We start from the raw sequence: 16189 nt of genomic DNA on the forward strand, positions 1-16189 counted from the left end.
TCCTGCTAATGTTCTTATATGTGTCCTTGGATCACAGCAGCTGCAAAAGTACTGCTATTTTCTTCTTTCTGTAGTACTTTGTTTTGCAGACTAAAATTAGTGTTTTACTTCATTGATAGTGGAGGACTGGTAGAACCTGAGGAATACAGGAAAAATGGAAAGGAAGTATGAGAGAGTTATACAGAATTAGAGACTTCAGTGCACGTCACAGGGAGCTTGACAGTCAAGTCAGGGAGGAACCTGTTTTTCTTGATGTATTGCAAAAAGATGTATGTGCTGAGAATGTGTATGCTGACATTTCACAACATGGTTCTATAGCAGCATTTTGATATGCTACCCTTTCAGGATTATTTTGACATAGTGAAGAATCCCATGGACCTTTCTACTATCAAGAGGAAGCTGGATACAGGACAATATCAAGAGCCATGGCAATATGTAGATGACATCTGGCTCATGTTCAATAATGCCTGGCTCTACAACCGCAAAACATCCCGGGTATATAAGTACTGCTCAAAACTGGCCGAGGTGTTTGAGCAAGAAATCGATCCAGTTATGCAGAGCCTTGGTTACTGCTGTGGAAGAAAGGTAGGAGTTGTTTTTTTTTTTTTTTTTCCTAGATTGGTTCTTGCTCCCTGGTGCTTTGGGGAAATAACAGGAATTGCAGTCATTAGCAGCTACATTGGGTCAAAAATTCTGAATGCTTACCAGGGTTTAGCAATCTTGAATAATTCTTGATTTCAGAATTTATGTATCTTCTAATGCTATCTGTTGCTTAAATTATATATTCATATATAAGCCCTTGTAGGGGGAGAGAGGTTAAGCATCTGAGGAATTACATTGATGGTCAGTGAAAAAGACTTTGCAGAAGCGTTCTCAGTTTCAGTGTATATCAAGGCTGCATTGTATTTCCATGATCTCTATATGCTTTCCATTTTTGGAGAAAAGCTAACTTGAGAATAACAGCCCGCTAAGCACTTTTTTGACTCTAGCACTTCATAGTCTTGCTGTGCTGTGAGATCTGTGCACAGAATAAGGTGGTAATGGTTGGTGGGTTGGGTTATGTTTGCTTCCCACGGAGAGCAAGTAAAAGCATAGGTGTCCCATGTGCTAACATGACCCATTCCTTTTTGCAGTTGGAGTTCTCGCCACAGACTTTGTGTTGCTATGGCAAACAGCTATGCACAATCCCTCGAGATGCCACTTACTACAGTTACCAGAACAGGTAAGGAAAACTTGCTTGGTGCAGTTTTGTGCATGACGCAATGCATCTGTGAAAGGCATGCATGTCTACACATATACACCCTCTTCATATGTGCACACCTTTGTGTTATAAGAAAAAATTTGCTGGAAGTGCCCTTGAGTAGTTTCCCTTGTGGGTAAACAATTTCTTTGCAAAAATTCACTGCAGTCTTTGCTCTTCCTTTTTTGCTTGCAGAAATGTGTAATGTTCTGCTAATTTTTTAAGCTATTGTTAACCGAGTCTTTAGTTGTCTAGAACTCATACATGAGTCTGTTGACTTGCTTGCTACCATCTAGCGGTATTTTTCATGGAAAAAATAGAGCAAGTATGTTATGCTTGTATGTACGTTACACTTGGCAAGCTTTTGTTTTTCTTTGATGTTAACTGAAGAACAAACTATTTTGTGGCACAGATCCTCAGTGAAGATTTATATATTGGTATATTGAATAGTTTGGTTTCTTTTTGTCCCTTAGTCACCTTAAAAGAACAGTCTTCAGAGGCTTTATTACAGAATTCAAGTCGTCTTTGACTTCTGAGGGCATCTTTTTGCTGACTAGAAAAGTGAGACAGGAAGAAGCAGAAGAATACATGTTTTAAAGCTCTTGTGTCCTCGTGCCTATTGCCAGAATGTACCAGTTAGAGCTGAGGGCTGATTACCTCAAAATTATGTCACCTCCATCAGTTTAGTTCCTGCTCTGTTCTTTCACCTTCCAAAACAAACAAACGAAGAATAACCACCAAGACTTGAATGCCAAGAAGATTTGACAATTGTAACTTTTTAAGCACCTGGCTAAGCAAAAGCAACAAGGAGCTGTAACAGTTAACCTTCTTAACAGTTAAGAGCTGTAACATCTTAACCTTCTTGTGTATAATAGAGGTTTGTAGCAGTGAATGGAAGTTTCTAGGAGCCAGGAAGTAGAAAATAAGTTTCCAGAATCTGTAGTTATAGAATTGCATAGTAATTGTAATTCTGGATTTAAGATACAGAACACTCTACATTATAGCACTTGATAGACCAGAAGACCAATATTGCAAAATCTGGCATCCCTTAATGTTTTGAAACTTTAAGATGGAGTATTTGCACTATAAGACACGCACATGTGATTTTCACATTGTTATATATGTACGTGCATGTACATCCAGAGACTCAAGTGCAACATCCTAGAAGTAATCTTCTATGCATTATCTCAGGTGAAGACTGGGAGAGAAGGTTTAGACTTCTTGACTTAGCTTAACAGCTGTTGTAATGTTGCTTTGTGGCTTTACAGTTAACTGTTGCAACTTCTTTTCCTTTTATTTTTTGACGCCTTGTGCATTCAGTTAACATACTTCAGTAGGAGAGAGGCCACAGTTTCAAAACATTTGAGAGCTGGGGTAGAATCTTAACCAAATTTTTTTTCAGATGTGAATTAAATCTTTTCCTGTGATGCTTATTTTACTGGTACCTGGACTGTTCAGGGCTGTGGCAGAATTGTATCAGTGCAGAGCACTTTGTGTGCAGCTAGCATTAGGAATTTTGTCCATGTGCAGTTTGACAGTTTGATAACGAGTATCTGAAAGATTTTAAGGACTGATTTTATTAAAAACTTTCAATATTTAACCTCCCCTTCCCAGTGAGAGAAAATCCTGCAGCCTTTCAGAATTTGTACATCTAAGATGGAAGACTGCCCTTCTTCCACTGGTGCCCTGCAGATCTTCCTGCCGACAGAACTGCTATGCTGATACACACATCAGAGTGGCAGTTCTTCCTTCTTTCTGTTCTTTCCACTTTCTCATTTTAATTCTTTGCTGTACATGGCATGGATTATTAAAATGAAGAGGGTATGGGTGTGCTGAAAAGAAAAACTCATTTAATTTACTTTAATTGTTTACTGCTTGAGAGCCCATTTGAGAGATATAACGCTAATCTGTGCTTTGCCTTGGCTTTCTGCTTTGTGTTGTCTTGTCCTGCTTTTTTTTTTTTTGTCCTGCTACCCCACATTTCTTTGTTCATGTGCATATTTTTCTCCTTCATGCTTGTCATTGTCTGCATTTGGCTTTGATTGCACAAAAGAACCCACACAAAACAAAAACCTACCAAACCTAATGCGGGCCCTATAAATCTGCATCCTTGAATATCCTTGTCACCGTTGATGATCTGCTCTCTGCTCCCATCCTTTCCTTGTCTGTGATTGGTGGCTCCATTGCTTGGCTTGGGCTGTGTTGCGTGGACGGAGCAGTTCACCCAAATATGGCCTTCTTGCTGACAGGTATCATTTCTGTGAGAAGTGCTTCAATGAGATCCAAGGGGAGAGCGTTTCTCTGGGAGATGACCCTTCACAACCTCAAACGTGAGTCACTTATGTTTGCTTTGGTTTTGCATTCATAAGCTGTGACGTGGTCTAAGGTGCCTTCTCAAAGGGAAGGAGTTTTAGTTTTAGGTAACTTCCTTATTTCTTATGCCAGGGTAGAGAAGACAAGATATTATTTGTAAAAGCCTGGACTTGTCCTCTAAGTTTCTTCTTTAATGTTTGGACTGATTGAACTGTAGCAAAGAGAAATTACAGCTATGCCGCTAGAGAGGAAAGAGTGGAATCACTATTTTTCTGAATAAAACATGAAAGTACTTTATTGGAGAAAAATAACCATGCCTACAGGCAGGTAGGTAGGTGATAGGCATAGTCTGAAAAAGTTGAATGTACCATTCTGCTTATAGACTGGGCGTACTATTAAACGTGTATTCAGCTTCAGATTGCTTCTCATCTAAATCAGAAGTAGAAAATGTTTTTTTTGCCATTTGCCATTCAACAGTATTTCACTGTTGGAGTGTCATCTGCTCATGAGAAATGCTGTGCATTTGTTGAGCAGGTAATGCTAAAAGGCTGTGGATGGCTTTACTTGCCTTTACTTCTATGGTAATAGCATTGTTGGGACAGTCTTCCATTCCACTGTGCCCTTTTTACACCTCCTTCAGAGATCTTGAAATAGATATTTGCAAGACTAAGGAAGCCCTTGAGGGAAAGATGAGCGCCAAGCAATTGTTCTGAAGGTTTTGAGCTGTAATGCTCTTTTTGGGGGGAGGTTATTGCAGGAACCATGGTTTATAAGTTAATAAGCTTGAGGAATTCTGCAGGTGACAGTATTCAGAGTAAACACTGACATAAAAGGACAGGAAGGTTAACGCAAATTGGACTGGATCTTTGTCATTACTTCCCAGGGAGGAACGTATTGATCACCTCATGCTATTATGAAGCACCATCTTTCAGAGATCCAAGAGTTCTTACATGGTTGCTCTGGACTACTTTAAAGCAAACTGGTGTCAAATAATACCTGGGACCTAACTGTCAAAAAGATGGAGTTTCTAGACCAGCAAATGATATAGGGAATGCAAAGCTAAAGCATAGAGTGGTGGCTGTGTTAGGGCTGTGGCATTTGGAAGCTGAAAATTCTCCTTTGAGATTAACATATGTGGAAGGCAAGGCTTTAGAAGAATCTGAAATCAAGATAACTTTTTTCAGTAATGAAAGATAACTGACATTCTCTGTCTTCAAAATATCAGGGGCACATCAAATTGTTCTTTTACTGTAAAAACACTGATATAGCTGGTCCAAAAATTGAATCAGCAAGTTACCGTTTACTTTGGTAAACTGAGCAAGAGAGATCACAAGCTGTTATCTCATAGAGAAGAATTTTTTTTATGGATAAAGTCAAGGATGGTACACACTTTGTCCATTGCTTCATAAAATAAAATACTTTTCCTTGCAGTGCTTAGTGAGAGTTTGTATTTAAAAAAAAAAATCTGCTTTTGTCCCAGTGTGTGGTATAACATGAACATGTCTTTTATTAAAACTGAGTTTTATTGCCTGTTTCTCCATAGCACGATAAACAAAGAACAGTTTTCAAAAAGGAAAAACGATACACTGGATCCTGAACTGTAAGTAATGCTGTCTCATTATGAATGATCCTCATTTCATCACAGTTCCTTTGTAAAAGACATGATACTCATTTGCTTACCAGCTTTGTTTTTCATCATCTTGCAATTTTCATGTAACCTTTTGTTAGCCCATAGGGGCTGCTAACTAAGTGGCATATCTGGCATCGTGTCCTGAGAACCCAACTTACAACAGCTGTCCTTACAGAAAATGTGAAATCATATGTATGGCCTGAGATTAGTGCATTTTGTTGTCTTATATGTAGATCCAACAAAAGGATAAATGCAGGTAGCTTTGAAACCCTGTTGCAGCAAGCGCTTATGTCTCAGAACTCATTTGGGTCACTTGGCTATAGCTGCTTTTGGGGCTCTGCTGTAGCACAAGGAAAAGATCTGTTAAATCTGGTCTTTCTGCACTGCTCTGGAAGCAGAATTGTAGGCATTTGATAAAGATGGTGGTGACTCAGCTGCTTTTCTTTGTTTTCCAGATTTTTTTTTTTTAAAGCCACTTTATGCTCCTTCATTATACACCTATGCTGCAATTCTGAAAAATGCTGTCTTCATTCTCAAATGAATGAGCAAAAAGGAAGCATGTTCTTCCCACACCATCTTTCTATGAGGATGTAAGGGTCAGCCAATTCTTCTATTTTTCAAGGGCTGTGGGAAGAAGAGAATAATAACTTGATTCATAACTTGTCTTTCCCTTTGTTGTTGTGGAGATGCAGCCCAATACTAAAATACAAGCCTAAATGCTCTGTGCCCTACATAAACAACAGCTATTCATTCTAAATCCGACTTACAAATAGATGTGTTCAAAAGGAGTCAGATTGTCCTGATATGTGAAACAACTTTTAGGTATTTAGGAAAACTGCATTCACTGACTTTCGTGAAGCAAGCTGTGTAACTTAGCTCAGAGCCGTCCCTAAATCTGCTCTAGAAATCTGAAAATATCTAGACATTGCTACTATTCCCCTCTTCCCACTTTTCTGCAGTAGATGTGCAGTGTTCCTCGGGTTTCAGGCATAGTGGGGTGAATAATAGCTGTTTCTCCTGGTTCCTTGCTTCTCACACAGCGAATGAATTTTCTTCCTTATTATAGCAACAAGCAGGTTTGATCCTTAGAAGGGTTTCTTTTTAAAAAAATGAGCGAGGTGGATGGACGTAAAGGAAGCAAATGGTAATAATGTATCCCTGCATAGACTTGAGCTGACAATTATACAAAACACAGAAGCAATTAATGGTACTACTGACCTTGATTCCTTTCTTTCTACAGATTTGTTGAATGTATAGAGTGCGGAAGAAAAATGCACCAGATCTGTGTTCTTCACAATGAGATAATCTGGCCTTCTGGGTGAGGAATTTCTCTTCCTTGACTATAAGATAGATTTACTAGAGTTAGTGCATGTGTAAAATTTGTCTGATAAAACCCTATCCAAGCAAAAAGTTGCACATTCACCTGAAAAGCTTACAGGTAACCTTCAGAGCTTCAAGGTAACCTTGAATTCAGAAATTATATATTACTGTTACATGTGAAGTTGTTTTGAATGTTCCCATGTATAGAAGAGAATCTTTCAGCCTTGTTTACATTTAAAGATACTTGTAGTTCCTGTAATAATTTCCTACCAATCTATTTTCTGTATAACTCAGAATGCTTTGTTGTTTTCAAATTCTGTAACCACTAAAGAATTTAAGACGAATTCACTTGTTTTTTGGCCTCAGTAATCAGATTAAATCTGAAAAAACAATCTAGTCTTCTTTGAATCAGGCTTTTGCTTTACATAATTTGGTACTTCATCTTCATCAGAGACAACAGTTTGAGACTGTTTGCTCTGGGAATACTTTAAGTTAGACATATTGTCAGATTTGCCAGAGAAGACCCTTGCTTTCTGAGCTGAAGTTTGCAGGTGGTGGTGGGGTAGCTGACAGCAGCTGCTCCCCCTGATGTTTAGTGACTCAACTGCAACTAAGAAATGGGCTATTTCTGCTGGCACTATTCCCTCTGCAGTCTTTCAGCTCAAATGTCAGTTAAGGTCTTTTCCAGACCTTATCTGGTGAAAGATTTTGCTTCGAGTCTTAATATGCTAAGGGATTTATGGTCTGGTTTGGGGTGTTCTTCACATTCTCATATTTCTGTTTCAGCTTTGTCTGCGATGGCTGCCTGAAGAAAACAGGGCGAACCAGGAAAGAGAACAAATTCTCTGCTAAAAGTAAGTTTCTTATAATTGCACCACAATACTTCCATTTAAGAATAGGGAAGAGATGTCTTCTGTGCTTGTCCTGCATTTATTTCAGTCTTTTGAGTTTGGTGTATACATTTGGTCAGCTCTGTGCAAGAGTTCTTGATGAGAATGTTTGCATTCCCAGATGCTGCCTTTGTGCAGGATTTATGTACTGTGTGAGGGTCCTGCTAGTGTAAGGTGCATGGTCTTTTTATTACGTAATTAACATCACTGAGAATTAGATGTGTGACTACAGTCTAACTTAATTCTACTATTACACATTTATTACTGTGTTGCTGCTCTTGGAAGCTTGGAAAGCTGCATCAGGTGAACACAAAACTTGGTATTTCCTCATGATGAAGGTAGCTGGTATGAAGGTAATATAGGAGGAAATCTGTGCAGTTACTATCAACCTGTCTTACAGACAGAATCTTTCAAAAACTTCTTTATTTAGTTATTTACTTTTTTTAATATTTGCCATACTCCTCCTTTCCATCCCCCCCCAGGAAAAAAAACCAAAAACCTAGAAAATCAGTATGTTTGAATACAGATTCAACCATAAGTACAACTAGTGTTACGCAGTACTTTTAAAGGAGCTGCTTTGTAAAAGAGGAGGGGTCTTTCCAACTCCGTGAATTGTCTCGAAATGTGGGGGGAGACTGATAGGTGGTGTACAATTCTGTCAAACACCCTGTTCTCTTTGATTGTTCTCAAAATAGAAAGTGAAGAACTCAAAGGTTTCAAGTCTGTGTCTTTTTCCAAAATCAAAACTTGCTAATTTCACTGAAGACATTGGAATTATGCAAGGATTATTTTACGGATGTTACCTGCTAAGTTCTGTTTCTAGCAATCTGCATGTGTTGCACACTTAGCATAGTGATGCTTTTGCTGGAAAGTGCTAAACTGTAAAATGTAAGAGTTTGATTAACAGGCATGTAACACTAACAGAAGTAGTGAATAGCAGTGGGACAAACCCTGTTATACCATAAGTTTTAAACTCATTCTTAACTTTAGGTTTTGTCAGTTACCTGTATGCTTGCTCTGTTGTCCAAATTTTGGTTGAATCACAGAATTGCTCATAGAATTGGAGAAGACCTTAAAGATCATCAAGTCCAACTGTAAAAAAAAACAAAAAAACAAAAAAACAAAAAAACAAAACAAAACAAAAAAAAACAAAAAAAACAAAAAAAAACAAAAAAAACCAACTTCTGAACAAACTACATTATTTGCAGTCAGCCATGTTTAGTAGTTATTTGTCAACATAGATTCTTTTGGTAACTGGAGAGACTAAGCTGGCTACTGTGGCAGAGTTTACTTCTATGTCTGCTCTCTGCTGTGTCTGAAAGCAATGTTTTGTAATCTAGTTTAAGTAATTAAAAGCTTAAACGCTTCTTTTCAGGAGGAGCCTTAATTACAATTGACTGGTAAGATAGATAAGAACTGGTTTGAGATGCAGAATCTTTCTTCGTTTGAGTGATGTCTAAACTACAAGCGTGCCTGTAGATGAAAGACAGTTCATCTCTATCTAAGAGTAGCGTTCAACAATCATGATTTAATTTATAGTAATGAACTGCATGCATTGATTTGCTTTTCATATGACACCTGAATAGAGAAATCACACAATCACATTTGAACAGTTCCATTTTGTATGTATTTAGAACTGATTTTACTTTTTCTGCAGGGTTACCAGCTACAAGACTTGGTACCTTCTTAGAGAACAGAGTCAATGATTTCCTAAAGCGACAGAATCACCCAGAGGCAGGAGAGGTTACAGTTAGGGTGGTACATGCATCTGACAAAACTGTCGAAGTAAAGCCAGGAATGAAAGCAAGGTATGTTCTGTCCATTTCCAGTTTTGGTTCCTTTTGAGGAGGAGCTGTGGGGGAAGGTGGGGAAGCTACTTGATGCTATCTTTTAGAAGCTGATAAAGACTGTTGAGTTTAAAATCTCACCACTAACCAGTTCTTGATGAACAGGTGTTACAGGAACTTCCATTATTTGTCATGTCCTCTTTTTTTGTAGCAAAAAGTGGATGCATTTATATTTCAGTAACCTGTAAGCGTTTAAGTGTAAGATTACACAAAAATTACACTTGGAGTAGCCCTCATTGTTCCTTTGACATAGTGATATGTATTTTCTAATGTGAATATATGTGACACTCTGTTTTTACTTTCTACTTTGCAGATTTGTAGACAATGGAGAGATGGCTGAGTCTTTCCCCTATCGAACAAAAGCACTTTTTGCCTTTGAGGAGATTGATGGTGTAGATTTGTGCTTCTTTGGGATGCATGTGCAGGAGTATGGCTCAGACTGTCCCCCACCCAATCAAAGGTGAGTAGCTGTCTGATAACTGCTAATTTTATTTTGGGAATGTTTCAGTTCTGTGAAACTTTGTGAAACAAAGCTCTAAAAGCTTTGGTGCTACTCTAAAAACAAAAACAAAACAGTTCCTGGAGGAAATATTTCAGAATCACTTTTTACTGGAGATGCTGGCTGGCAGACAGCGCTGACTTTGGGATCACTTGTCGGTATTCTAAGAGAAGGGATTGGATCATTCTAGACAGAGGAGGCTAGTATATTAACAGCTGGTTTCTAGAAGTAAATTAGGATTAGACGTTTTGAGGACTGTTGTACTGGATCTTTCAAATATGTAAAACATGAAAAAAAAATAAATTTAGAACTAACTTAAAATCTGTTTCTGATCATGCCCTCTTTTTTTTTTTCTAGGCGAGTGTATATATCTTACCTTGACAGTGTTCATTTCTTCCGCCCTAAATGCTTGAGGACTGCTGTCTATCATGAAATCCTAATTGGATATCTAGAATATGTCAAGAAATTAGGGTAAGTATTCTTTTTAAATGTTTCCTTCTGTGCAGATTTGTGTTCCATAGCTCTCACTGCAAGTTACTAATACCTATTATGCAGAATATGGTGCCAAATATCATACCAAGTGACAGAGTAAACTGGTAATACCTGTGTACAGGTGAGAAAGAGAAAAGACAAAAAGGAGATTAACAGGCCTTTCAGAAGAGGCTTCATTCACATACTTCAGGTATATAAAGAGTTTCCAGACTGATGTTAAACTTCCTTAAATCTAAGTAGAAGAACTGACCTTTCTGTCTGGGTTATGAAATTCTGGTGGCCGTGCTGATTGTGTACAGTACTTGAGAAATGCCACTGCTTCAATTGGGTCATTCCTTTGGGCTGGCAAGTTCTTACCCATGCTTGTTTGTGTGGAGAGAAGTAAGTTTCTTCTGTCTGCACTGATTAACTCTTGCAGTTGTGCAAGGCTGCTAAGAAATCTCTTGCAGAAAGAGCAGTTCAAATTGTGAAAAACTGAGAAGTTGGAGGAGGGGAAGGAAATTATACACAGGACAGTGCAAAAGAACAGAAAATACATGAGGCAGCACAAAAGAGAATACAGAACAGGTGAAATAAGAACGGTGGAAATGATCATAAATGATCATGACTACTCAAGTAGAAAAGGCAGTAAAATAAGCATCAATCTATTGTCAAAGGTATCTGGTATCATTTGGCAGAGTTATGAAGAAATTTTGGGAGATGAGTTGCATGAGAAAAATTGGGAGAGTCAGAATGGAGGCAGGTGGTACTGTACTGTTTTCAGTACTGCAGAGAAATGATGAATGTGTGAACTTTGAAGGCATACTTTAGACTTTTTTTTTTTTTTTTTTTTTACCACTTTTTATTGTATATTTCTGACCTGGGAATCTGTAAAACTGCTGCATGGAGCTCAAGCCTCAATTCTACTTAATGCTGTTCTCTGTGGAATAGGTAACATCAGGTTCTAATTTTGGGAAAACAATATTGGTCATGCAATATCGTCTCTCCCTTCTCAAGCAGACAACTGGCTGCAGTACCTAGGGTTTGGGTAGGGTTCTGCAGAGCTGTTTATTAGCACAACAAGGATGGTTATTTTTCTCTAACTTGAGATCGGATCATTCCTCCAATGGGAGTTGTTTTTTTTTTTAAACTAATAGAGAAGAACTGTGAATGAAGAAGTGATCTTCATGGTATTTTATTTTCTGCAGCTGCTACTATCTGGATGCCATTTGTCTTCATAGTACTTGTGTTTGTATATCCAGTAGCTGAGGTCAACTCAGCTCAGTGACTCCCTTTTTTATTCTCGGATATAATGGTGAAACCTTTTAAAACAGATCTTCAAAGTTAAAAAGGAACTATAGTAGAAAAATGAATTGTTCAAGTAAACGCATGTTTTAAATGTTCCTAAGTAGTGAATGATTATGCTGTCTCCATCTTCTCATTAGTTATCAGGTGGCACTTGCAGGTCTACTTTAGGCTTAGATTTTACCTTGACTGGAAAGCATGCTCACTTTGTGATTTATTCTGCATATAGTGCTGAATTTCTGAAAGTCAGTGAAAAAATGCAAACATTATCTATGCGAATTAAGCTGGAATGAACACTAGAATTAAATCTTTGAGAGCTATTATTATCCATCTGTTAATGTCAGCCAACTTTGAGGTGGCTCCATCTTGTGGCAGAGAAGAAAGTAAGTTCTGTTAATAACTCAGAGCCAACATATACTGTTCTTTATCTAATGATGCTAGGTATACTACTGGACATATCTGGGCATGCCCACCAAGTGAAGGAGATGACTACATTTTCCATTGCCATCCTCCTGACCAAAAGATACCCAAACCCAAACGACTGCAAGAGTGGTACAAAAAGATGCTGGACAAATCTGTGTCAGAGCGCATTGTTCACGACTACAAGGTTTGTTGGATGACTGTCTGTGTTAAGGGCTGGTTTTGACCAGCCTCATCTTGGTTTCTTCCTTGCCTACACTTTGTCTGATTCTGGGATTGTGCTACATTTAAGGGATTTGATCACTAAAATCCTGGAGTTAAAAAACAATCCTATTCAATGCATATAGCTTCTGAAATCAATGCTAGCGAGAGATTTTAACTGATGAGGTAGAACAAACTAAATTCTTGAGGAGTGCTGTTTTAGAGAGCAAACCTCACCTTTGTTAATAGAAAGAACTTACGGGATCTCTAGTATTCCTGTGTTAAATATAGCTGTGGGGTAAGTTTGTGCATTGAAGTCTATCAGGTGGTTACATGAGTGGGAATATTTGAAATGTGTCTGAGGAATTTTCTGTAAATGATGCAGTGTTTAATCTGTATATAGACCATACTCTTACAAATTTAATTCAGATTTATTGGTGCCTTTTTTAATCATCTATCAAAAAGCTTACCTTTACTCACTTCAACTGTTGTAGTGGTAACCAGGTGTGTTAATTATGCAGGATATATTTAAGCAAGCAACAGAAGACCGTCTGACAAGTGCAAAAGAGTTACCTTACTTTGAAGGGGACTTCTGGCCAAATGTTCTGGAGGAGAGTATTAAGGAACTCGAGCAAGAGGAGGAAGAGCGGAAGAGAGAAGAGAACACTAGTAATGAAAGCACAGATGTAAGAGTGCTTCTGTTATGTCATGACGTAATGCAAAAGTTGTGATTTCCTGTTCCTAAGTGAAGCAGAAGAAGGGGCTAGGCTCTTCATTTAGCTGGCTTTTTCATATTTTGCTCTAATTAAAACTCAAATTTATGTTTTATAAGTTAAAGCTGTTAAAAAACCCTCTACATTTGTATTAGTGGTTGCTGTTCACATGGCTGTAAACCTAACTAGTTACCAACATTTTTAAAAAGGAAACAGCTGCTAGTTGAATATTTTGTTACCGAAATTCAACTGTTATCAAGGTTCGTGCTGCAACTTTGGCCTGGCTAGGAAACTTTTCCTTAAGCTTTCGCTTTTGAACAGTGACTCTTTCCTTAGTAGCCTGGATGTTATAATAATGATCGTAGCAGAGCACCAGAGAAACACAGCTCTGATTTAGTAATTCACTCAGCATAGGCTTTTGGTTTTTTTCAGTAGGAGGTTTTCAGGCATCAAAGATCTGAAGCTCAAAATAAAACTGAATTATTGTAGGGCTACTCAAGCTACAACAATTTCTTGCTGGTGTCTTGTTTGTGCCATTTTCTTTTTGGAGAGCATACAACAAATGTGCTTTCACGTTCCACAAAGAACAAAAAAGAGTTATGCCTTTTCACAAACAAATTCATAAATGAACAGATGCAGAATTTATTTGCTTGATCTTCTGAGCTTTCATGGAATAGGTGGTGAATCCAGGGTGAAGTTTTGCCCACACAGTAGTACTTGCTAGTTAGCTCTGAACACTGATATAGATACAGATGTTAGAATTTTGTTCTGCTTTAGAGTTGTTGTCTAGAAGATTTCTGCATCAAAAAAAGCTTGTTACAACTAGAATTTGTAATTCTCCTTTGCTGTCCTTGCAACATCTCCTGAAAGGCTTTTGAATAGACTTAAGTTTATGAGCCATCTGGGAGCTAGGCAACTTGATACCAAATTTGCGTTAACTAAGTTAGTTGAAGTTTCTTCTTTGTTTTAGCTGCTGCACCTTCCTATCATGTCCTCATACTAGAAATTACATTACTAAGGCTTTTTGGACTGGGAAGAAAAACTTTGTTAAAATTGGTTTGATACAATGTGTTGGGCAGAGGGCTGTAACAAACGAAATCTAGGTGGAGTAAGCCTGCCTTACCTCTGGTTAGTGCAGTATCAGTTGTGCTTTTCAGTTATTTTTAGTTTTGAATTGCATTAAGAGCCATTTGCTGAACACATTGGTAATTATCCAGGAGATTTTACAGTGTTCAAATATCATAGGCAGATGGGTTTCACTAAATATCATTTAGCGTTCTTTATCCCTTATAATTCCTAAACATTTATGCTTTTAGTGTTCCTGTTACCATACCTGGATCTTGTTATCTTCTAGAGTAATTCCAATTGAATTAATTTAATCTTTCAGGGGACCCCAGTAAGTGTCTTTGAAGTGCCTGTGAAGTATGTTTAGTCCTGCTATTAGAGGTGTGAAAGTAATAAAATGCTGGTGTGGTGTGATGTAGGTACCTGACATAAAATACCTTTAAAATTATTAGGTGAGCAAAGGAGACAGCAAAAATGCCAAAAAGAAGAACAATAAGAAGACAAGTAAGAACAAGAGCAGTTTGAGTCGTGGCAATAAGAAGAAGCCTGGCATGCCGAATGTGTCCAATGACCTTTCCCAGAAGCTGTATGCCACTATGGAGAAACACAAAGAGGTGAGAGTTGATAGGATGAGAAATACTGTTTTGAAGTATACAGATGTTCAAAACCTTGGTCCTTCTGACAGAACTGTGTGCTGTAAATCATACAGGTTTGACTGGGGAGTTGGGTGGTACACTAGACTTAGGTACCAGTAAGTGGTCGCATTCTTTGCTGTGAAGAAGATAAACCAACTTGCAGCACACTCAGAAGTTTGAAGTTTCCCAGTTCTTAAGAACGCAGTACTGTAGCAGCACATCATTCAGGCATTAGCTGGGCCTGGAAATGTACACTGGAGTTTGAACAAAAAGTCTTGATAAGTGCTGGCATTAATTATTTTTATTTCAATTCTCAGGTTTTCTTTGTCATCCGTCTCATTGCCGGCCCTGCAGCCAACTCCCTTCCCCCCATCGTTGAGCCTGACCCACTCATTCCATGCGACCTGATGGATGGGCGCGATGCTTTCCTTACCCTTGCTAGAGACAAGCACCTGGAGTTCTCCTCGCTGCGAAGAGCTCAGTGGTCAACCATGTGCATGCTGGTGGAGCTGCACACGCAGAGCCAAGACCGCTTTGTTTACACCTGCAACGAGTGCAAGCATCACGTGGAGACCAGATGGCACTGCACTGTGTGTGAGGTATGCTTGGTGAAGTTTTCCCTACTGGCATCCCTATATTTCTGTGCGCAGAGTTTTCTCAATGTTACAAAAAAGATCTGTACAGTTCACCTTCTGGCAGTTGAGGAAAGAAGGATGTTTTTTCTTATCAGATAGTACTACTAGTTGGCTACTCAGTGAAATTTTTATCTTCTACTTTCAAGCTTTCAAAACTGAAGTAGCAGAACTGCATTTCCTGTAATTCATTTAAAGTGCTGCTGCTTAAACAGCTGGAAAAAGTAATGCTTGCTTGGGCTGTAATTACTTGATCGTTCTGAGGAGCAATGTGTTCATTCTTCCAAACTGTGGTGCTGCAGTATTTCTGTAAACAGGGCTCTCTGTCAGTTTTCTGATACAGAGGTTTTGCTATACCATAAAACAGATTTCTGTTCTTGGGTGATTGTTCTGTTGTCACTCTGTAGTAGCAAACAGCATACTTGTTCTCAGAACTGTTAGCAATATCAGTGTTTGAAGACTGAGCCCGGTGGGCCTGTTCCCAGAATCTGGAAGAATCTTAAATCTGTCTTGTAACTTAATTTTTTAGCCTGCTAGAAGTGATTGCCGTGGATTTGTTTCTGAAAAGTTCTGATTAAGTTTTTATATTCTCATTTTGAAGTAGGTATTGGAAAACAAATTCTACGTTTCTTACGGATTAATTGAATCCCTTGGATAACTTGGATCATCTTAAATAAATTGAGCCCAAATTCTTGCTGTTGCTTTCACAGACTGTAAATGCTATTCTGTTCTTCTATCAGCACACTTTTGGGTTCAACTCACCTGACAGCCCAGCTTTCATTCTTCCTTCTTCGAAAGTTGAGTAAGAGTAGTAGGAAAGGTACCCCTTCTTTTGAAAAAGCAGCATGCAACAGCTGTTTGATCCTTGCCTTTCTTCTCCTTTTTTAAATCAGGAAAGAAAGGGATTTTTTTCAGCCTGGCTGAATCACTTGTGACTTATTAACTCAGAGCAAACTTGTTATTCAAGGTACACGTTTGTGTAAACTTCAGACACCTTTATATTCCTGC

At 38.3% G+C, this 16189-nt stretch overlaps 1 protein-coding gene across 1 annotated transcript in view; it reads left to right on the top strand.

Moving 5' to 3' along the window:
* LOC122170268 (histone acetyltransferase p300-like) overlaps nt 1-16189 on the top strand; it is a 36269-nt gene that overhangs the window by 16391 nt on the left and 3689 nt on the right. The window contains exons 16-28 of the mRNA XM_042836978.1: nt 346-585; nt 1134-1222; nt 3490-3570; nt 5097-5153; nt 6424-6501; nt 7290-7357; nt 9051-9201; nt 9554-9700; nt 10097-10210; nt 11957-12122; nt 12658-12822; nt 14367-14528; nt 14867-15148. Coding sequence (XP_042692912.1) covers nt 346-585; nt 1134-1222; nt 3490-3570; nt 5097-5153; nt 6424-6501; nt 7290-7357; nt 9051-9201; nt 9554-9700; nt 10097-10210; nt 11957-12122; nt 12658-12822; nt 14367-14528; nt 14867-15148 — 1800 coding nt within the window. The remainder of the gene's footprint in view (nt 1-345; nt 586-1133; nt 1223-3489; nt 3571-5096; nt 5154-6423; nt 6502-7289; nt 7358-9050; nt 9202-9553; nt 9701-10096; nt 10211-11956; nt 12123-12657; nt 12823-14366; nt 14529-14866; nt 15149-16189) is intronic.

Source organism: Centrocercus urophasianus, unplaced genomic scaffold, assembly GCF_019232065.1.
Source record: "Centrocercus urophasianus isolate 14NV4802_14NV808 unplaced genomic scaffold, USGS_Curo_1.0 seq_653, whole genome shotgun sequence".
Lineage (NCBI taxonomy): Eukaryota > Metazoa > Chordata > Aves > Galliformes > Phasianidae > Centrocercus > Centrocercus urophasianus.